Raw genomic sequence first — 23,150 nt, forward strand, 5'->3', positions numbered from 1 at the left:
GAGTATCCAGGCTCGTCCGTCTGCGTGACGTTGGGGTTATGCAGGCTAGGAAAGCAACTCCTATCATCAAAACGTACACTAGCGACCGACTACGCAGCCCTGATCTACCCAGCCACGTAATAACTTACTTTCTTTTCAAGTTTGCATTCCGATTTGTGATCGTTATACCGACAGTTATGCATTAAACTGTTGATTTTAATGCCTATGGCGTCCAATATTTTTGTACATACTTGTGGTTTCTCTGCTACACTGCCGCCTGTTTCATATAAATGGGGGCGCACGAAAGCTTCCGGTGGCTAGATACCTTTTATTTAAATGACCAGTCGTAAATTAAGAAATTGGTCCATTTGGTTAGTATTGTGACTCATGGTTATTGGAGTGAAAAACATGTCTGAAAATTTATCGGCACACGATCTCCTATGATGAAAGACGGAGAAAAGACGGTACCTAGATGGTCAATCGGGCAAGTTGGTCTGTCATACTGAGATACTAAGTAGCGCAAAAAAGACAAGAGCGGACATAAGAAAGATAACACACAGCTCCATGTGTTGTCATTCTTACGGCCGCCCTTGCCTTTTGTTGGCTCTATTTAGTGTCTCAGCAGGACAAAGGGCACACAATAGAAGTGGACACAACCGTCATGTGTCGTCCTTCTACACTGAGCAGAAGGACGGCACTTAAACGCTTAAACCGACAGGACAAGCGATCCTTGTGTGTCCTGTCCACCTTTAGTGCCGGCGGTAGATATTGAGCCCAGTGCAGAGCAAACATTTTTTGAAGGAAGGAAGGAAGGAAGGAAGGAAGGAAGGAAGGAAGGAAGGAAGGAAGGAAGGAAGGAAGGAAGGAAGGAAGGAAGGAAGGAAGGAAGGAAGGAAGGAAGGAAGGAAGGAAGGAAGGAAGGAAGGAAGGAAGGAAGGAAGGAAGGAAGGAAGGAAGGAAGGAAGGAAGGAAGGAAGGAAGGAAGGAAGGAAGGAAGGAAGGAAGGAAGGAAGGAAGGAAGGAAGGAAGGAAGGAAGGAAGGAAGGAAGGAAGGAAGGAAGGAAGGAAGGAAGGAAGGAAGGAAGGAAGGAAGGAAGGAAGGAAGGAAGGAAGGAAGGAAGGAAGGAAGGAAGGAAGGAAGGAAGGAAGGAAGGAAGGAAGGAAGGAAGGAAGGAAGGAAGGAAGGAAGGAAGGAAGGAAGGAAGGAAGGAAGGAAGGAAGGAAGGAAGGAAGGAAGGAAGGAAGGAAGGAAGGAAGGAAGGAAGGAAGGAAGGAAGGAAGGAAGGAAGGAAGGAAGGAAGGAAGGAAGGAAGGAAGGAAGGAAGGAAGGAAGGAAGGAAGGAAGGAAGGAAGGAAGGAAGGAAGGAAGGAAGGAAGGAAGGAAGGAAGGAAGGAAGGAAGGAAGGAAGGAAGGAAGGAAGGAAGGAAGGAAGGAAGGAAGGAAGGAAGGAAGGAAGGAAGGAAGGAAGGAAGGAAGGAAGGAAGGAAGGAAGGAAGGAAGGAAGGAAGGAAGGAAGGAAGGAAGGAAGGAAGGAAGGAAGGAAGGAAGGGAGGGAGGGAGGGAGGGAGGGAGGGAGGGAGGGAGGGAGGGAGGGAGGGAAACTTCATTTAGTCCTGCTAGTAGTGATAATTAACCACTAAGCGGGCCGCTCCCACGTCGAGACCGGAAGGCCAAGCCTCACGGCCACTTCGTGAGCCTGCTGGACAGCCCAGAATTGTTTATCAAGGTCCGGGCTGCGAAGTGCAGCCTCCCACCTGGATGCATCCTTGATTGCCGAGTCTTCAATTCTTTCGCAAGACCAGGGCATGTGTTCGAGCGTCGCTAAAGCACCACAATCTTGGTAATAAGGCTCTGTATACGTCTCGGGATAAAACATGTTCCGTCTCCGTGGGCAAGGATAAGTACCAGTCTGTAGTAAGCGTAATGTAAGTGCCTGAGCCCTGTTTAGTTTAGGATGCGGCAAACTGTAAACCATGTAAACTGTAAACAAAAAACTATTCCAGTTTCTTTCGTTTCTCGGTGGTATAGTAGTGCGCACCTTTCCTGTCCGCAGCTGACGAGCACTCACCGACTTGCTTTCTGTGGAAGTACGCTCGGAAGACGGCGGCTCCCGGGCGGTCCCGGCCCAAGCCTCGCACCCGCAGCTGCACGCTGCCGCTGTACAGGTCGGCCGGCACGCTGAAGGAACCCGCGGGCCCCGACAGAGAGACGGGCTCCTCGGGTCCACATCGAAGAGTACAAGGCTGCTCTTTCTATGAGTGGTACATGCGTGCACGAAGGCGGTGACTTCTTCAATATTCCTCCCTCCCAACTACGCTCCCCCTCCCACTTTCCCCAGCTACTACCAACACTTCCAGCTCTTTCTTCCAGTCTGAAACACAGCTAGGACTGCATTGCCTGTTTCCAGTAAGTACGCGTTCGGCGTCAGGCACACGCCAGCCGTCGCTTTTTGTTTCTCCGCCATCAAGCAACGTGTCAGCTGTTCACGCAAACTCGGCATAGTCGGCTTCTGTTTGTTGTGTAATGTACCCACAGCTGCTGTATTTAAAGGAAGTGACTGCGTACGATAATAATTCTCGTTTGCATAAATCATTGATTTAGAAAATTATTCGATCAACATATGAAAAAGAAATAGGATCGCTTGCGTATAAAATACCCATACTGCGTACAAAAGTGATCTGAAATTACATAGCGGAGTACTAAAGCCTATCACGGTAAACTTTAATGAATACACATGTACAACTAGCTCTAGCTACGCTCTTAGTACTTATAGTTACTTATAGTTACTTATATATATATATATATATATATATATATATATATATATATATATATATATATATATATATATATATATATATATGACAAGCACGACTTCACGGTTATTTTTGGTTTATTTGCCCAGCCAGTTTCGGTCGGTGAACTGACCTTTTTCGAGGGATACAGTCTCCTTACAGATTTAGGTAAAGAAAGAAATTGTATACAGATCCAACGCATTGTGGGAATCGATGTAAGTGAAGCTTTCCGTGCTGAATGCTTTGATTGACGATAATTAGCGGTGATGTTGACGGATAAAGCTTAATTTCTTCAACTTGTACTCTAACGCGAGAGGGGTGAGTTGATGTTAAACGTTACCTTGCCTGCACCACTGCTGTTTGTCTGCGTAGTACAAAGGTAACACAGGGAGGGGTGTTTTCTTGAGGTGTTGTGCGTTATATTTCGTAACCTCCGAGAGGGCATAGTCATTGAGCATAGTCATTGAGCATAGTCATTCGTTCACATGGCACATCGCATTGTGACAGAAGTATTAAACTTGAATTGGATTATGAGGCTGTACGTGCCAAAACCACACTCGGATTATGAAGCAAGCCGTAGTGGCGGACTCCGGATTAATTTCGATACCGTGATGTTCTTTAACGTGCACCAAAATCTCAGTGCACGTACATTCTTTATTTCGACCCCGTCGAAATGCGGCTGCCGCGGTTGGGATCAAATCCACGGACTCTAGTAATGCCATAGCCGCAAAGATACCGCGGTGGGCACAGAAGTGTTTATTTGACGGTCGACCGCTTCCGTAGTGTCGCCTGGACCCTGCGGTGCGCTTTCCGTAATGCGGCTCTGCTTCTGCGCGCCCTGCATAGTTTGTACGCTTTACATATTTACATGGTGTTTATTTTTCTGATATAGCAGCAAAGTATTATACCGTACCTTGAGCTTATCCAGTTTCCCCTCAACTGCCATCTTAGAGTAGGGTTTCCTTGCCTTCTCTCCCCCCCTCTCTCCTCCCTTGTATGGGAACTGCCTCTTCTCCTCCCTCCGTCCTACAATTCTATCTACGTCCCCTCTGGACACGCACGAGGGAACCGCTGCAGTTTCTACAATGCTTCTGAGGGGAATCACGGATAATTACAGCTGTAAAGAAGCTAATGTGGCGACGGCCAGGGAACTCCAAAGGGCATTTTGCACATTCGACGCGGGGTGAAAACTAGTTTCTAGCGATGCCTTTACTCTCCGACTCGCTCCTGCCATGTATACACGTGCTCTGAACGCCCCCCCCCCCCCCCCCCCCCCCCGCCCCACCTACGCGGTGTGCTCGATGGCAGCAGCACCAGCAGCAGCAGCAGTGGAAAAGTCGAAGGAAGAGGCAAAGAAAGCTTCGCTTTAAAAACACGCAAGAACGAAGACAAGAAAAAAAAGCAAAAGGCATGAGGGCGAAAGCCTAGGGCCAGTTGAAGAGATGACTCGTTATTAACGGGGTTATTCACGGCGCATTCATCACTTCGCTCATCATTGGCATTGTACAGGTCGTTGGCACGGTACTCGTTACGAGCGCCTTTACATGATCGACGAACACGCAAGCCATTTTGTGGTGCCCTGATCAAGTTAAGTAGAATGCGTAAAAAAAAGAAGAAATAATAGAACAAGAAGAAAAAGAAAAACAGCGAAGACTAAAGATGAGCTCACTCGTTGGTTACGGGGTTATTCATGGTGAATTCACGGGGTCAATCCACTCATCATTCGTAGTGTCCAGGTAATTGACACATTCCCCAGGACGGGTGTCAAGGGCTCAGAGGGTCAGAGGCGTAAGAAAATGAATTCGTCACGCGTGCTTTTACATGCTAGACGAACACTAGTGTCCTGATCAAATAAAGGCAATGCAAAATGAGTAAAATGAGTGAAAGAATAATAAAAAGAAATAAAATTTTCATCTTTTTCTTAGCAGAGCTAATAAAAGAATATAATAAAATAATACAAAAAGAGCAAAAGAAAAAAAAAGAGGCAGGGGGCGGAGTCAGCTGCGAGGAGTACTAAGAACTGGTCATGGCAGAAAAGAAAACGGGAAAAACAAGAAATACGGTAGGGGCATTTTGTGTATTTTCGCGTGCTTCTTTCACGCTCAGAAAAATACTTTTCTGAAGGACACGTATTGAGCAACAGAAAGCTGTATCGGAAGTTTTTCATGTTGCTCTATAATTGTCTTATTGCCACTTTTCCTCTAATTATAATATTTGAAAAGTTGATTAATAATGAAGACTATGTAATTAGGCAGAGTGAACCAAATAATCTGATTATCTCCAAGCAACGGCAAATATAATATTGCCTTGGTTCTATCAGCCACGTGGCATTTGCATATCTTGAAAACTTCGTGCATGATAGATGGGACATGCTATATATATATATATATATATATATATATATAATATATATATATATATATATATATATATATATATATATATATATATATATATATATATATATATATATATATATATATATATATATATATAAGATGGGGTAGAATCGGGCATGCTCATGTAATGCTAGAGCAGAAGACCAGTGGTCAATAAGATAACAGCCCCTATTATATAGAAAACGAAGAACAGTTGGAGACGTCAGGGGATTAGGTGCTACGAGATCAGGAAACATGTGAGCGTATGGAGTCTGCTTACATAAAGCACTGGAGATGTTCGGGGAAGACTTCTGTCATGCAGTAGGTATAGGGTACGATAATAATGATTTATTAGGGCTATGCTCAGTATCCTTGACCTTGATACCTTTAGCGACGGGAGCACTCACCCACGACCAGCAGGTGGTGACCCCGATGCGGTAGCGGCGCGCTGGGCGGCGCCTACGCAGTGTCGCCGCCAGTGACGCGAAGGTCAGCACGCGCCGCCACTCGACGCCCACCAGGAAGGGCGAGTACTCGACGGAGCGCAGAGACACGCCTGCGCAGCACATGCGAGGCCATTGGTTATATCGAGGATCTATTCTCACCATGGCTACATTGGTGCCATTCATACTAACGTTGAAACCAACACGAGCACTCTTAAACCCGCAGGGTGAGAAAACCTGACGGTGACAGCGTTTGTGTCCAATAATTCGTGTTTGAACCAAGGAACGGCAATTTGCGTGGACGTATGAAAGCGGTGCACTTGATCGCAAATATACACGAAAGTGCAGGTGATATTGCTGTCTGATATGTGTTTGGGTATACTCGAAATAAACGCCGTTCCTGTTTGGCGTGCGCCTCGCGTCCGTCTCTGCTTGTGCTCGTTTCTGTTTTCTTTTTCTGTTTTCTTTTTTTGATGCGAACGCAACAAATGGCGCATTGAGCGAAAAAGCTGGCGTCTGTAGCAGCGAAACGGCACCTAAATTCCCATTGGCTGCGACGCTGCTTCACTAGCGCGCCTCGACGGAGCAGAGAGGGCGAAGCGGGAAAACTGCTAGCGCGCCAGGGGAAGGGAAGGGAGCGTCGCCGTGATGTGCCTTTCTCTCACCCCCCCACTGGGCTTAACTGCTGCGCGCGCCTGCCGGACTTGGTGGCCGCTGCTTCTTTCCTCGGCCTCTCGTCGCGCACGACGTCGGTGGCATGCAGCGTTGGCACCACCGGCTGCTGCTTGCTGGCTTGGGCATCACGTGTCACTGTGGAGTCTGAAACGACTGTATCGTTGGTGGCCGCAACGTCGGCAGTAGCGAAACATGGCCGTCTACGCCAGTACACCACAGGCGAAGTAAAAACGCAGCAAAACGAGCGAAGAGGCAGGCAGCGAAATGCACCATCGTCACAACTCTCCCAATAAAGGGCTGGTGGAACGAGCCAAAACCCACACCAATTTTTATCGCAAAACTCGAAAGCATTACTCGCCGTGCCAAACTCGTAAACATTACTCCAGTGCAAAACTCGAAGGACCGCTCAGCGGTGTTGAATTTGACCTTATAATGCCTTGGCATTCACAACTCAAAAGAAGTGCTTAGGTGGCCTCGGATATTTATTTTTGTAATTCTCAGTAGCCCACAGTAAATCCTTAGATAAATATTTTCTTCTGATATCTTAAAATTACATGTATTTTAAACACGCTACCCACGCGCTCTATTGTGGACATCACGGCGTTTAGCTGAAATAACGCATCCAAAGTTAGTGTAAACATTCGTAAAGCTGAAACAAGAACAGGCTTCTTTTCAATTCTTTTTTTTTTTTGAACTCGCATTCGTTCTAAAGAATTCTTGCTCACCGATTCCGGAGCCAGGCTGTACCCGTGTGCAGAAAGCACACGCGGGTCCGCACGTGCCGAACACACAGGCCAGGTAGCGTTGCGAAGCGTCCATCAAACGCCACGGCTCCTGCTCCTCCGTTTTCCCGCCGACGTCGCTCCTTGTACCTGCTTCAAGAAACGCGAGCGGTCAGCGCATATAAGGGCGCACTCATGTTCTGTACCGATTTTCTCGGCATTTGTAAGAAAGTCCTAGAACGATCTGGCGCAATATATATATGCCTGTTGGCTTTATATAGATATTACATTGTGTTTCCGCCAGAAAAACAGAGTTCGTTTGTTTCTTATATATGTAGTGTCTATATAAAGCCAGCAGGCAATGAAGCCAAGGGAAGCACAGGAGTATTTTAACTGCGGTTGGAATTGAAATTAAGAAAATAATGAAGAGAAGGGAAAATGAAAGTAGATGAAAAGATACCTTGACGCCGATGGAGGACGAACCCGCAACCTGTACATTACGCGTGCGCACACATTAGGCTAGAACAAAGTTGCTGAACTGTCATATCTGTGGAGTGAACATTCGCTTGAGGAACACGCCGTCGCTTTAATGCCACCTATGGGCGAAGCGGTGCTCGCGGCCTCTCGATCTGGACCGTGCCGATCAGCACATGCAGCCAGGCTCAGTGTGGCCAATGTCCCGCTTGCCTAATAATGTGCAGGGAATAGCACCACGACCCTTGTTCGTGCGCTTGGGACACAGAACCTATAGTTTATCTCAATAAGTTGTTGCTCCCTAAAATATCTGAGAAGTGAGAAGGAATGAAATTTCTGCTGGTCGCACTGTAACAGTAGCTTGGCCAGCTGACACATGAACAGCGACCAGCGGAGGGGGAAAGGTTAGAGGATTACAGGACAGGGAGAGGACACAGGAGAGATGAGAATAGGCTATTTACATTCTATGTACGACGCCCGTGATCAAGTAGTTCCTAACAGTTAAAGTCTTTGACATAGCACATAAATATGTAGTGCTTGTGGCACCGCCCCACATGCCGTCAACGAGGGCACTACTTGTAGAGCAGAGAGAGAGAGTGATTGTGAGGAGCAAGGGGTGCTATTTTCTGCAACCCATTGAGAGCACGACTCTGCGCCTTGCGGAAGGGGAGGGGGAAATAAAGAAATAAAGAACAAAGAGAGAGAGAGAGTCAGGTAGTCACAGAAACCTTGGATGCCAGCGGTAGCAAGGCGGCGCATTCACAAGTTACACCACAGCGCCGGGAGCTCAGGAACGTAAGAATGTGCCTGAAGACGGAGCTGTGGTGCCGGGTGGGAAGCAGCAGTTGCGATGCCGAGACTGCAGGGAGTTCCAGGTGTCTAAATGACGCCTGGAGAGAAGCCCTCTCTTTGGAGAAAGCAGGGCAGAAACAAAGAAAACAAAGGAGGTTGGTCGACCTCTGGCGTCGCGCCGATCCGGGTGGAGCGCCGTAAAGTGCCGTTGCAACGTGTGCCTTTATAGTAGAACGCCATTACGGCGCTGCTGACGGTTACACTGGCGTGGTGTGCTCGGCGCCTTTGCCAGGGCGCCAGCGTCCACCGTTGCTCTTTGTGGCGAGAGCAGCCGGCGTCTGAAATCATGTCGCTCTGTCGGTCACATGACGAGAGAAGAAACTCAATGCTGTGTAAGGTCCCTAGATAAAACAAGTTTTGTTTTAACTAGGGACCTTAGCGTTGTCGGGAGGCCGCACAAAATACCGTATTTGCACGAATATAACGCAAGCACTTATACCGAAATTTCCGGCCTCGGAAAGCGCTGTTAGATACGGACCCTTTTCCTGGGACTTCACTCGAGTTCTTGCCGTCTCATTCGAATTAAGGTGCGCAGAATTAAGGCGCGCACGTTCCCGGACCTGTCAGACAAGTTGGCGACCCGCACCTGAGGTGCCGCCCGTCGAGCCCTGCTTGACTCTTCCCGAAAAGGCAACGGGAGCCTGGCACGATTCCAGGTAGTTGATCTTGGTCCCGAGCAAAGTTGTTTTGCAGCTCTGAAAGGTCGTTCGAAGAACAACCGGTCTCCTCCAGCTGAGCGCTTGCAAACCAGGAGGCAACGCCGGTGACAATTCACCCGTCCGACAGTGGAGCTCTTGGAGCAACCCCATCTGCCAATTGTGACGGCACTCGCAGGCCATGAGGCAACGCCGGTGACTAGTCACTCGACCGACAGTGGAGCCATTGGAGCAACCCTATCTGCCGAATGCCACGGCACTTGCACGAGCGTCTACCATTGGAGGAAAATGACGACACCTGAGCGGGCTTGATGACTGGCCGAAAATGACGTTACCCCGAGACACCGAAGGGGTTAAAAGCGAGAGACAGGGAGCAGAGCCATTCATTCATTCATTCATTCATTCATTTTTCGTTCTTCTTGCCACGGGCCGCAGCGTCCGATTTGCTGCCGGCCATCAATGACCTTATGATTGTTATTTACTTTGTGTTATTACTGTAAATAATGTAAATAAACCTTCAGTTTCATCTCAAGATGCTCCTCAACATCGACCAACTCCCGCACTAAACGGCAAGATCCAATAGCGCCTAGCGTTATAATCTGGTTCGTGACACAAACATGACGCGCCTTTTAACGCGACTGCGTTAAGGGCCCCGTGTCGCAGAAAATCTGGTGTTGGCGTCGGCGGCGTTGTCCCTGAGAAAAACATCATCCCGAACTACGCACCACGAACCACGCAGGCCCTCCGCGTGGCGATAGGCGCTACTGGACTAACTGAATTTTTCAAAGTAAAATGCGTCTGAAAATTCGAAAAGTACGAGTTACCCACAACCTGCGGACACGATAGCGTCGGTTTGTAATTGGAATATACGAGGAAAAATAATTCTCTTACGCGGAAACTCAAACACAAACGCCTTTTCCAGCTGCCGTTGGAGGCTTGGCGTGGTTATGCACCACCTCCGGGATCCACCTACGCAGGAGGCCGCGTTTCAGTCCGAAACTTTGCCTTCGTGCATAGCGTTCGCCACCGGCGTTTCCCGGTGAACATGACGGTTACGCAAGCAGCAGTTGCCGGGAAGCGTGAGAAGCAGTCAGGGATATTTGAATGCTATCGTGTTCCATTCTTATAAGGGAAGCTTAAGCGTCCTTAAGTTGCTTATTATTTTTTAAGTTACTTTCTGTAGCTCTGCCATTATTCTTCGCGCAAGAGTGCGTGAGCTCCACTCCACAGTGAATTTCGTGCCGTCTTTCTTTTCTTTATTTAGAACGCTTTTAGTGCCCCGTATCAGTGTGGTTATAGGCGGAGAGTTTTCATTTTTTCGGGGGGTGGGGGGGGGGGGGGGGGAGGTGCGACCAGCTTTCCGAACCCCACATATATCATCATCAGCAGCAGCAACAGCAGCAGCAGCAGCCTTTGTTATGTCCACTGCATGACGAAGGCCTCTCCCTGCGATCTCCAATTACCCCTATCATATATATATATATATATGTACTTCGCGTGACCTCGAAGAATTGAGCGCGGTAATGACAGCGTTATATGAGTATATACAAGACCTCATAGTAGGAGACAGTTTAATTTCACAGCCTGAGTCCTCTAGGTGGTGGTATTATCTTCCTTCGTGTAATTGTCGTATACTTAGCTACCACTAATACCCCTTCGCCTTTCCGGCGAAACTGCAGCCTCTCTTTCTCTCTTTTTTTATTTTTCTGTGAGTCCGAGTATAAGCGCTGCTGCGCATGACTGCTGTTCATTCTGATTTCGAGTTAATCCGTCTTGGCCTCATTCCGGTTACTGAGTGCGTTATAGTGTTCCCCAACTATCATGCACCAAGAGTTTAAAAAAGAGCAGTTGCGTTACTCGAAGAAAACGTAGTGTATATCATTTCCAGTACAGTGGAGTAGCCGCCAGTAATTCTTTCGTTACTGAGATTTAGTTCGGTCATTGCAATTAATTATCTAACTCGAGAAGTAGTGTCCTAAGTTTCGAAGTGTCAATGAGGCATTTGTAGACACCTGAAAATGACATATAACTGCGGTGTTTTCAGCGACGTACTGATAATTGCGTACAATTTTTTTCCGAGTGGCATAGAAACCTCACGAAGTATGAAAAATATCACAAGAGTGCGCTCCCACCCGCATCATAAAGCAGCGCCATCAAATAACCTGATAGAAAGCAAAGGCATTGCCTGTCGCAAGCCCGAAGAGACAGCGCATCACCTTGATAATGGTACGGAAGGAGCACCAACAGCAGGTTTCGCGGCTTCGCAGCTATTCCTTCCTCTTAATTCTACGTCACATTTATTATCCGTCTCTCAAGGCCGACTGATCACATTGATAACAAAAGCCCCCTGATAACGTGGCCGAAGCGCTGCTCTGACCACGCAAATGCGAAATGCAATGTAATAGACATATATCACAAGATTGCTTCAGACAAAAGCCAAATTAAAGTGACCGTTTTTTTTTCATGAAAGTGTATACGTGCTGCAAAAACAGGGTCGTGTCAAAAATAAAATTGGAGGATGCTTAAGCTTCGCCTTCAAGAGTGGAACGCGACAGCGTTTCCGTCGACCCGCCAAGGGGTGTAAGACAATGCGCTACGGCGCAGCGATCACTTACGAGGCGCCCCGCATCGGACTTTGCACCCACCAATCACGCGGTGAGCGTCGAGCAACGCAGCGTTCGGCGCGGCAACGAAACGTGCGCCTGAGCAAGCGGAACGAACCAAAGAACTCGGTGTCTTGGAACGTCATGATCGGCACGGACAACCGAGCGGCGACGCGCCTCGCACCAGTCCCCGTACAGCCCCAATGCGCGCGTGGCGCGCCATCTGTGGGGGCAGCGCCGTACATTGCGAGGAGGGGGTTTTCTGTGTTTGCCACAGCATGGCTCTGCGTGTGCGGAAAGCGCAGAAGAAATGTAGCCGGAACGTACTTCGCTACGCGTTTAACTGCGACTTCTGTAATTTACATGCTCCTAACTACCGATATGCACAGCAGTATGACTTTCTACGGCACGTGTGTAAGTCAACACCGCATTCACTAGAGGCGCTTTTGTCCCACTTCGAACGATCGAACTCATGGCTGAGTGGTAGTGTCTCCGCCTCACACTCCGGAGACCCTGGTTCGATTCCCACTCAGCCCATCTTGCAAGTTGTTTTTATTTATAAATTGCGTTCCAGGATTTTGCGCTCACGGCCAACGCCGCCGACGCCGACTTTTCTGTGACACGAGCTCCTTAACGCTATCGTGTTAAAAAGCAAAAAGACCGGGAAGCGATCAACCTGTACAGAAAAGAAAAAAAATCGATGCGTTCAAGAAAGTAAATATACAACTTCCAAATGAGCCGAATTGGCAATCAGGATGTCCGCACAAAGAAAAAGAAGATTTCAGTTTGCCGTTTCGTCTATAAATTCGTAAGCTCCGTTGAACACCAGCCTAGGCGACGTGTTCGAATAGGCGACCGTTTTATCATATCTTCAGTCGCTTTCCTGATGACCGACGCCGGAATTCTGTGGCAGACTCCTTGCCTTGAACTAGTCTGACGTCCGTCTCGATCATGTAAGCACGATCTTTCCCCAACCCCAAAGAAATCGAGTGAAAAGCGGTCAGGTGACCTACCCGGCCAATTTAAAGGCCCATGCATTCCAATTTATTGCGCATGAAAAGTCGCATCCAGCCAGTTTCGTGCTCGGCTGCTGTGTGCTGGTGTTCCATCTTGCTGATACCACAGGAGTGGAAGACGTGACAGCGGGACCTCGCTGAGAAACTCGTCCACAACTCCTTCAAGGATTTCGTCCACGTAACGCTGTCCGGTCAGTGTGTGATCGAAGAAGATGGGACCGATTATGGCACCGGCGTAAATTCCGCACCCCACATCGAACGACGACTGGTACTGGTGCCGATTACGCTTTACCCGGTGTGCATTGTAGTCACTTCAATAGTGTGCATAATTCAGATTTACCTGGGCGTTTCTCTGAAAATTCGTTTCATCTGTTCGCATGATATTGCTCAAAAAGTCCGGTGACTCATCGGCTTTTGTGAGGACCCAGTTCGACAAATCTAGACGATTCTATATATACAGGCCCATATCTTCCGAGCATTGATGCTGGTTAAAGTGGTACGGGTGAATGGCCGTCGTTTAGAATCCTCCAAAATGATGACTTGGAAATGGGTACGTGGGCGGCCACGTCCCGCACGCTAGTATGAGGGTTTGAGGTCATAAATGCTAGAACATCCGCGCGTAGGCTAGGACTCAAAAATGGAGTCCTACGCCGCTGTTTCTTGAAGCTGCCGGTTTGCCTCAGGTTTTCATAATTTCTAGTGGTAGTCGATGCGTTTGGTCTATCGCCACACTTCCATAACTGATATACATTATCACGATATGTTGATATGCACGTGCTACCGAGCCAAGACAGAGCGGTGGATTCGCCGCTGCAGCTGTTTTTTGGTGAAATGGCGCAGACCGTTCACGCATGCCGCGACATCACATGGAAGTTGAATTCTCTGTTGCTTGCAGTTTGTGCGAGTTTTGCGAGGCAGCAAAACCAGCGCAGCACTACGCGATAACGAAACTACTGGAACGCAAAAGCGTTGGCGGCGCAGAGTCGAGCGAAAACGAAACCTTTCGACCACCTGCGTCGTTGTCAAAGGTAATTTTAACGAGTTATTTTTTTTCTAAAAATGATATAGAACTGGACCAGTAGCATTTTACCTCGTCTTATAATTCAATACAAGGATGTTTTTTTGCAACGAGTGGTTGAGTACTAGTGACAAAATTTAACTGAGGAGTGCTTTCGTCTTAAGGCAAGTACTTGAATGTCTCAGGGGAGTCTCTAATAACGTCCTGCATTTACCTCAATTTCTCGATTATAAAGGCTCTGTTCGCAAGAATATTGACGCTTTAGAGATTCCCGAGCACTAATCTATCACTTTAGCTTGACTTAATATTTGCCTTTAGTGTCCGTTTAAATATTTCCAGGTGGTCGAAATTAATCTGGAGTCGCCGCTACTGCGTGCTTCATAATCAGATTGTGGTTTCGGCACGTAAAACTCCAGAGTCAAGGCATACAAGGGCTATGCTTTGCCAGTGTACCGTTGCCGAAGCAGTAGAGTCCAGGCGGCCGACGGACTCGGCCGCAGGGCGTGCTGCGCCAGCGGCAGCGCAGCAGTCCGGGCTCGGCCGCCGCGCAGCGCAGGCTGCCGACGCCTGGCTGCGGCAGCACCCACGGGCTCTGGTCGCTGCTGCCGGGCGACACCAAGCAAGGCCGTGAATGGTCGGAATAAGCGCTGCATTGACTGCGCTGCAACTACACGCTTCCCGCTTGTCGAGACTAAGTTGGCGCATTCAGCTTACACAGCGGGTTGCGATTAAGACGCTGTTGGCACCCTGAAACAAGCTAATACAGAGCAAACCGAAATATAGGAATTCCACGGACACAGCCGCTAACTAGCAGAGTCGACCCACAACAACGGTTCGCCACTGTTCCTGGCCCAATTGATTTGGCACATGAGAATGGCCGATAATGCGAGGGCCAGAACACCTCCGCAAAACACGAGTTCATGAGGTTATACCTTGTACGTTAGGCGAGTTGCTACGTGGTTTATGCAAGAGAATGGCAGCGCGAAGGAAAAATGTTACGAGGAAAAACTGAAGGACACACACGAAGGTGATGATTCGGCACAAGTACTTAAATGTTATGCTTTCCACTCATTTTTACCATGCAGCACCCTGTCTTCCAACTTTGTCGGCGTCTTCCAATCGGATTAAATGCGATTAGCATTCTTTGGTATCTTTCTGGGGACTATTTTCTATACAACCGTTTTCCGCCAAATTGGGTAACTATATATGTAGACCTTGATCTAATGGACAGAGCATCGGGTTGCTGAGCTGAGGGGAACAGGGTTCGAAAACAACCGCTGGACCAACTTGGGTCATTCGGTATGCGTAATTCGGTGTGTGCAGCTCTTTAGTGAACCTATTTCACGATTACTTGGGTTACTGCGCATGTGCCACTGGGTACGTGCCGCTCTTCAATGAACGTCCTTCGTGCCAACTGGGGTCATTCAGTATGCGCAACTAGGTTTCTGCCGCTCTTCAATCAATCTCTTTGACACCAACTTTGGTTGTACTAGACATGTGCCACTGGGAATTTGTCGCTCTTAAACAACAATAACGAACATAAAAATATATTCGAGGCTAGGCGGAATCGAACCCGCGTCATATGCTCAGATAACCTTGCCTGCAAGATACGTTCATACACGCGTGCCACATGCCGACTTTGCCGCCTTCCCTGCGACGCCACTAGATGACGCAGCGTGTTCAGTATGAGCGCGAGAGAGGAACCCGGCTGCGTATTTACAATTGCTAGTAGGTACAGTTGTGGGGCGGGGCATTTGCGCAGACGCCGGACCATTGCGTGCATGCGCGGGTAACAGCAGGTGCGAGAGAGGAAATGGGGGGACTTTTGCTCCTTGAATATATCCCTCTGCCTAGGCACTACGGAGGGGTTTCTTAGCGCGTGTTCTGTGCTTTGTCCCTAGGCGTGCCGGCAGAAGCCGCGGGACGCGGTAGTGCTGAACTTAGCGTTGCAAGTTGGCGGCTGTACGTAATTATATTTATTCAATCGTTTTTTTTTACGAATTGAAACAACGTGTCATTATTTGTTATTATTGGCGGCGCCTCCAGGACATCAAAGTGGCAACGGGGACACCAAGGCTAGAACCTGGACTGGTCCGTGCGTCAGTGCTCGCAGAGGCTCGCGCGTTCCAAGGGTGTATAAGATCGGCTGTCCGCTATCGCGGACGGCCAAATTTTTATGCGCACACTCCCTGGCACGCTTCGGCCTCCACGGCCCCAACCCGCGGGCATCCCTGCTTCCAGCTTTGATCCCCCCGCTACCCCTTGGGTGCTGTTACAACTGACGCGTAGCACCCCGTGCAAAAGGGATGCTCGACCACCATGCCTTATCGAAACGAAGGGTAAATTCCTAATTCGCTATGGTTATCTCGAGTGGATCCCGGTCTGGCGGACGCCCCGCAGTGTTCACAGGCCCCTTTGTGTGTGTGCACCCTTTCCGCGTACTAGAGAGGAGCCCCGGGCTGCCGCCAGCTGAGACATGCTCGCGACGACGTCAACTGGAACAATGGATCAGCCACCTATCCACAACTAGACGCCCTTTCCACAAACTGTCAAACTCTACAGAACTTCTGCGAACCAACGTCGCCTAGAACAAAGGATCAAGCCGCCCCTCCCGGGCCTGTACAGGCTCACTGAAAGTGAGAGCAGCTGCAAAGCCACTACGAGGGCTTACCACGTGAACTGGGAGAATTGACCAGGCGCCCTTTCCGCGAACCAACGTCGCCTAGAAGAAAGGATAAGCGCCGCCGATACCCCGACCTGGGTGCTTGGTACCTGCGGAGGCGGGCCCGTACCGGCTCACTGAAAGTGGGACACGCCCATCCACAAACCAGACTCAGTGCCTGTCACGTGACGTTGACGTGAGCAAGATCCCGCCCACGATTTTAGAGAGCCTATTTAAAGAGGCTCCGCAATGTACTTTTGCACTTCAATCTCTTCTTATCAGCTTTCACCAACCTTTGAATGAAACGGACAAGTTTCGAACTAGAAGTCGTCTCGTCCTTGCCTGGTCGCCACGGTTTACCGGATGCCTGCTGCCCGCCGACAACGCCACGCTAACAAATAGTAAAGTCGGTCGAGCTTCGATAAACAGGCGTCGCAACAACTCGGCAGCGGTGGAGTACGCTAGCCTGGGATACGCAACGGTGCCAAGGAGATCCTGCGCCGCTTGCTTTATTATAACCTCAGGTGCTTTACTGAGGTCTACGTTTGCCGGTTACATGTGCCCTCCTGGAGCAGTGCTTGTAAAGAATCCAATTTCTCGTCGCGACGAAAAAAGCGACCCGCGACTTATACTACACCGGTCAGAACCTTGCCCCTTCAGAAAAAGCGATCACAAAATGGGGCGACCGTGCCCAGTGCCTCACCGCGCGGGCAGCCAGCGGCGGAACAATAAACAAACTCGACCGCACTCCGCAATGCCGGCATGTCTAGGGGACAAAAGCATGCAACACGCGCTAAGAAACCTCCTCCGTAGTGCCTAGGCAGAGTCACATATTCAAGGAGCAAAGGCCTCCAGATTTTCTCTCTCGCACCCCCTCATACTCGCACCTGCGCAGAAACGTCGAGCGCCGCGAAAAACGCCCCGCCCCAGTGTACCTACTAGCACTTGTAAAAGTGCAACCCGGCTGCACACACGACCCGTAACATACGGCGTCTTTGCGGCTGCGATACGATGTGTCGCTAGATCGCTTCAATGCTAATCGCATTAACGCCGACATTCACCGTGCCCGATGTGTTCCGCCGGAATTCTTTTCTCGCCTCCATTTCTGACTGGCTGCCATGCTCCCTTCCACAAAAGTCGCCGGCTTCCGTGCCGCAGTCTTCTTCGACAGTATGCGTATGTTTTGTAAGAGAAGGCAGTGCAGCATCCAACCCACTTGCTTAGAGCACTCGAGCTATAGAGCGCACATGCCACTGCAGTTGGCTAAAAACTTTGTTTGTTAAGGGACAAGCGCTGTAAAGTCAATTCACACGTATAAGGGATGCTTGGATAACCGGATCTGGTCATTTGTATCAAGTTCTTTTATCTCAGGCATACCGTCCCAAGCTTCGGCTTTTACAATGAAGATTATTAACCCTCCACCATTTCCACGGTCTTTCATTTGCATCTTTTCAAAAGCAGTTCAGTGTAACCACCTAAGGAAGCAAAGAAAGAAAGAAAGCGAATAAAGAAGAACAAACGCTGAGCGAGCTTGCGTTGCATGCTTGGAAATGTCGCAGCGCACAATGCAAGCAGAGAGAGACAAAGAAAAGACCAGACGCGTTTATCTTACAGCACGTGTCTGGAAAATGAAACGTAATTGTAAGTTTGACGTTGTGCTTTCTATTCGATTCATCTGACCGTTTGCCTTGACTAATGCTATATTACGGAATTCCATAAAAGCCAGCCTTCATGGAACGGAAGTAACGGTGTCACGTACCTGGAGAGCTTGACGAAGCAGATGCAGCGAGGCGCTGTGGACGTGGGAGTCGCTGCCTCTGACGCGGGCAGCAACTGCATCAGGCTGAGCCAGAGGGCGGCAGCTCGCAACTGTAGGTGTGCGTGACCACGCAGGCAGAGCATCATGAGTACCCGTCCTCAAGTTGCGCAAGCCTGTCTTCTTCTTCTTCTTCTTCTTCTTCTTCGTTCTCCATACGCTTCCTTCTTTTATTTTTGTGGTTGATGCAAATAAGTGACATAAACACCACATAGTTGGGTATAGCCCGAGACTATAGCTACATTAGGAAAATAAAATACAGGCGCATCTACAATGAAAAGTGATGATAAATGAGGAGAAAAAATGTGTAAACGAGTACTCGATCTTCGCAACAGCCGATAAAAATGAAGAAATGGCGGGAACAAAATTAAAAGAAGTCCGACAAGGGGGATATTAGAATTGTTCTACGTAAAATTTTAACGTAGAAGTATTAAAGTATTAAAGTAAACAATGCGAAGCGGTAATAAACCGTAGAAAATATGTACGAATGTCACTAAACGGGAAATAACCAAACACACACACACACACACACACACACACACACACACACACACACACGCACGCACGCACGCACGCACGCACGCACACACACACACACACGCACAAACACACGCACACACACACACACACACGCACGCATGCACGCGCACACACACACACACGCGCACGCACACACGCACACACACACACGCACACACACGCACACACACACAAACACACACGCACGCACGCACACACACACACACACACACATATATATATGTGTGTGGGTGTGTGTGTGTGTGTGTGTGTGTGTGTGTGTTCACAAAATAAACTATCCCGGTCGGCCTATCGTTTCCAGTAATGGAACAGTGGCTGAGAAAATATCCAGCTTTATTGACAGTCTCATTAAGGACATCCCATCGTCAGTCCCCTCGTACAATAAAGACACAAATCACTTCCTTCGGGAGGTATCAAACCTGACGGTACCGGCGGAGGGTTACTTGGTCACTATGGATGTCGCATCTTTGTACACCAACATACCTCACGCCGAGGGCATAGCTTCCGCAGTTTCAGCTTACGCTGAAACTCGCTGAAAGTCACGACGCCCCTTTCTGAGCTGTCCCTCCGCACAGCCAGCGCTCAGCATAATCACCCCTTAGCGGCTTGCCTTGCTCGTGTTGTCATTGACGACGTTCTATATACGCCGCAGAATTCATCATCCTTCCCTCGTGTTCTCATGACGTTACCCTCGGCTGACATTTTCTCCCGCGACACAATGTCATGGTCTATTGTGCACTGGCCGAAATCGAACTCTCGCCGCTGTTAGATTTGTCGCTCACCGACTTTTCTTCGCTTTCGTGGAAAAGACTTATCCAAGCCTACTTCCACGTTTCTCCGAGCACGCCAACGGTCGTGCCCATGGACAGCAGCGGAATCTCGGACGCTGTTGCACTACTGACCGCTTTCTCACTCGGTAAAACTCTGCTGCTACTTTTTGCGACATTCGACATCACACATGGCTCCAGCACCATTTTCGTTTGCGATCCGTTCCCGTATCCTGTGATGTTGTTCCGAGGGGAATATTGTATTGGCAATGTAGAAGCCATCGCAGATGTACATGTTATGGGCGTGTTCAGTGGCAATTACTGTGCTTGTTCCAGTGTGCTCAGAGCTGTTTCTACATGTGACCTATAGCCCAGGGATGTGTTTGGTTGTTCTATTGTCGATGACCTTACGCCGGTCCAGCGGTCTCAGCTATTGTGCCTCTTGCAGAATTTCGTTCTTTTCATGTAGGACAGTCTTCTCTCGGCCGGACGTCAACAGTTACACATCGCATCGGCACTGGCTCGCAACCGTCATTGCGGCAACGTCCGTATCGTGTATCTCATGCAGAACGTCGTGTAATCACGTAACAAGTCGACGATATGCTTCACCGTGAGGTGATACGTCCTTCCATGGGCGTCCATGGGCATCCCTTGTATGCCTTGTTACGAAGAAAGATGGTTCTGTGCGGTTCTGTGTGGACTACCGGATTACCTCAACAAGGTAGCTCGCAAGGACGTCTACCCTCTCCCGCACATAGACAACGCGATTGACAATAGAGAGATTTAGCTTGTCCGGTATTCGGGTAAACGCGGGCGGACGGGGGCGTTGGGACGGAGGCGTAAACGGGAGTGACCTGCATGGTGCAGCTACCTGGTCGCGAAGAGCTAAAAGAGACAAAAGCAGCTAGTATTGCCTTAACCAAGTGTATTCTACTTCGCTGCTGGTGTAAATTTTCTACACTGGCGTAATCGTGTTGCTGCCGTTTTCAGCGGCAGCAACGAAGTTAAGATGTTGACAAAAACAATGCGCCGGAGCGATGAACGCTGTTGCCCAAACGCTAGTCTACGACGATGCGTGTCGAAACGTCAGTGTATATGCATAAAATAAAACAAAACGAAAAATATACAGAAAAAAAAGAATAAAAGATTTTAAACAAATAAGAAAGGCGACACATAAAACGGAAGTTATGTGTCTCTGCCTTTATTCAAACAATATAGCATGACCACCATACAGAACTTAAGATACATGGTCTTCCATCTTCACATAGTGGAAGGGCTCTGAATATTTTCGACCCTTGATTTGCACTCAGGGCAAGTACCCATGGCAGATCCCGATCGCCCGAAGACAGCTTTTATCACACCTATGGCTTATACGAAATTAAGGTAATGCCTTTTGGACATTGCAATGCGCCCGCAACTTTTGAGCGCATGATGGACACAGTTCTGCCCGGCTTGAAGTGGCACACGTGTTTGTGCTTTATTGACAACGCTGTAGTTTTTGCTCCTGACTTCACCACGCAAAACGGCTCCGCTGTGTTTTGGCGTGTTTAGCAAACGCTGGCCTACAACTAAACCGAAAGAAGTGCCTATTTACAACTCGGCAGCTGACAATTCTAGGTTACGTCGTATACAAGGATGGAATTCTCCCCGATCCAGCCAAACTTTCTGCCGTCATCGAATTGTTTGAGTCAACGTTCGTCAAAGAATTATGCAGTTTCATAAGTCACTGCTCTTACTTCAGACGCTTCGTTCGCAATTTCGCCGCCATCATATTGCCCCTGACAAAGTTATTTAGAAGCAACGGGCCCCTAACTTCGAAAGCTGTACTACTGGCAAGGGATGAGGGATATACAGCTACGTTCAGAAGTTCCTTCACTCTTGCCCCGATTGTCAGCGCCGCAGATCTTCACACCGCCTCTCGCCAGCCGTTCTGCAACTTTTACCTTGCCCTACCCGGTTGTTTGGGCTCGTCGGCATCGATTCGTATGGGCCACTTACCCTGACATCGACTGGCAACCACTGGGCCATTGTGGCAGTCGACTTCCTCCCTGCTCCATCGATTGATCCTGCGTCATGGGCCAACTCAGAAACTGCTCATTATCGCAGACATGCCTTCCTGTGCGCAGTAGTTGAAGCCATTCTTAAAAAGTGCCACGTTGTTCATGGCACAACTACGGTGTACCATCCTCAAACCAATGGCCTTAAAGAACACTTCAACCGTACGCTCGGCGAACATGATTGCCATTTAAGTCGCATCAGACCACACAAATTGAGACGTCATTCTGTCGTTCGTATCTTACGCGTACAACGCCGTTACTCAGAGCGCCACCCGATTTTCAATTTTTTTTTACCGTACGCTGTTATAAACGGCCTACGAGGGTGCCGACCTACAAATTTTTCCCAGCCAGCTGCAGCTGCGGTGGTGTCGATATTCGGAGAACCAGACCCTGGAATGCGCCCGGTCCGCTGCGATGACTCGCTTCGTGAAAACAAGAATGCGCCTCGTCAACAACCCGTTGGCACCGGCACGTCTGCTGCGGTTACTCGCTTTGTAAGGACGACAATGCACCGCGTTCCCAAGCGAGCGTCGTCGAGATGTCTGGACGCAGTCGGCGGACCAAGTATTGTTAGTGGGTTCGCCGTCACCGTCATGGTTTGTTTGGAGCGGGGGAACTCCTGGAAGAAAGTGTTTTGTGGCACCATCTCACGGGTCTTAGAAGTCGCCAGTCAAGGGACAGACGCGGTGGTCACTGTCTGCAGGGTCAACTCTGGGATCAAAGAGGCGCCTGCTCGGGTCAAGACCTCTGTCTGCGAGAACCCTCTCACCTCGGTGTGGTCAGTGAAACCGGCTGCGCGGCTGCGCGGCTGCGTGGCTGCTGAGTGTGCATTCTCTTTCAGTCATGCTAGACTGATAAACTGTAACGTTCTCATGTAGATACTGGTAAATAATTCCCATATTTCTCGTTCTCGATGAGAGCAAGCCCTTACCTTCAACAACGTCCTCAGCGTGAATGAGTTGGACGAGGGCATGGGCCAGCTACCATCTATTTCATGCCCGACCCCAACCATTACAATGGTAAGCACCCGTCGCACACCATCGACACAATTCTGCCATACCGGCCAGATGCATCTGAATGTGCGTCCATTTCTGCCACGGCAAGAGCTGCTGAAGAATGCCGTGGTCTCGCACGGGCATTTACCTCCAATGCCCAAGAGCGCCAGAAGAGCACTCGCGGTGACACCACTTCTGCATCCACCTTCCTTCCTGGAGCGCTTGTGTAACTCTCGGCTCCTTCCGCTGCCCCTGGTCTCTCTTCAAAACTACTGGCAAAGTATGAAGGGCCCTTCCGTATCGTCGAGCGCGCATTCCCCGTTAAAGGGAAGCTGAAGGGTTTTCCAGAATAAAAGAGCGAAGAGCAGAAGTAATGGTTTTCAACCCTCTGAATTCGACTATCGCATGGAAATTGAGCGGAATAAAGCGCAAACAGATTTTATTTTGATGAAAAGTGCAGCAGCAGACTCGGGTAGGGTGCCTCGATGCGCGCGCCAACGCTTAGCGTGAGCACAGCCTTTCAACCACTCCACGTCGCCTCGACCTGTTTGGGCGCGCTCCCTCCTCCATTGCGTTGCCCGCACCGTCCTCGCCGCGCTCCTGTACGGGCGTATGCGAAGTGCTGCTGCGTTCGCGCGGCTTTCTTCGACGGGGAATGCCTGGATGTTGCGTTCCCCAGTGTTCCAACCATTCGCGGAATG

General features: G+C 49.2%; 1 protein-coding gene across 3 annotated transcripts in view; it reads right to left on the bottom strand.

Annotated features, from left to right (window-relative positions):
• Window positions 1-18,216, bottom strand: part of LOC135902488 (uncharacterized) — a 29,591-nt gene extending 11,375 nt beyond the window's left edge. Inside the window, exons 1-5 of one of the 3 annotated variants that reach the window (XM_065432597.1) lie at window positions 18,034-18,216; window positions 14,066-14,211; window positions 6,997-7,146; window positions 5,561-5,709; window positions 2,049-2,232 (exon numbers count right to left, since the gene is read on the bottom strand). In XM_065432597.1, coding sequence (XP_065288669.1) covers window positions 2,049-2,232; window positions 5,561-5,709; window positions 6,997-7,146; window positions 14,066-14,211; window positions 18,034-18,179 — 775 coding nt within the window. In that variant the 5' untranslated portion in view covers window positions 18,180-18,216. Of the gene's footprint in view, window positions 1-2,048; window positions 2,233-5,560; window positions 5,710-6,996; window positions 7,147-14,065; window positions 14,215-18,033 lie in introns of all 3 variants that reach the window. The other 2 variants (XM_065432595.1, XM_065432594.1) reach the window with 2 other exon arrangements.
• Between the last annotated feature and the right edge of the window lie 4,934 nt (window positions 18,217-23,150).

The sequence above is a fragment of the Dermacentor albipictus genome, chromosome 4 (assembly GCF_038994185.2).
Source record: "Dermacentor albipictus isolate Rhodes 1998 colony chromosome 4, USDA_Dalb.pri_finalv2, whole genome shotgun sequence".
Classification (NCBI taxonomy): domain Eukaryota; kingdom Metazoa; phylum Arthropoda; class Arachnida; order Ixodida; family Ixodidae; genus Dermacentor; species Dermacentor albipictus.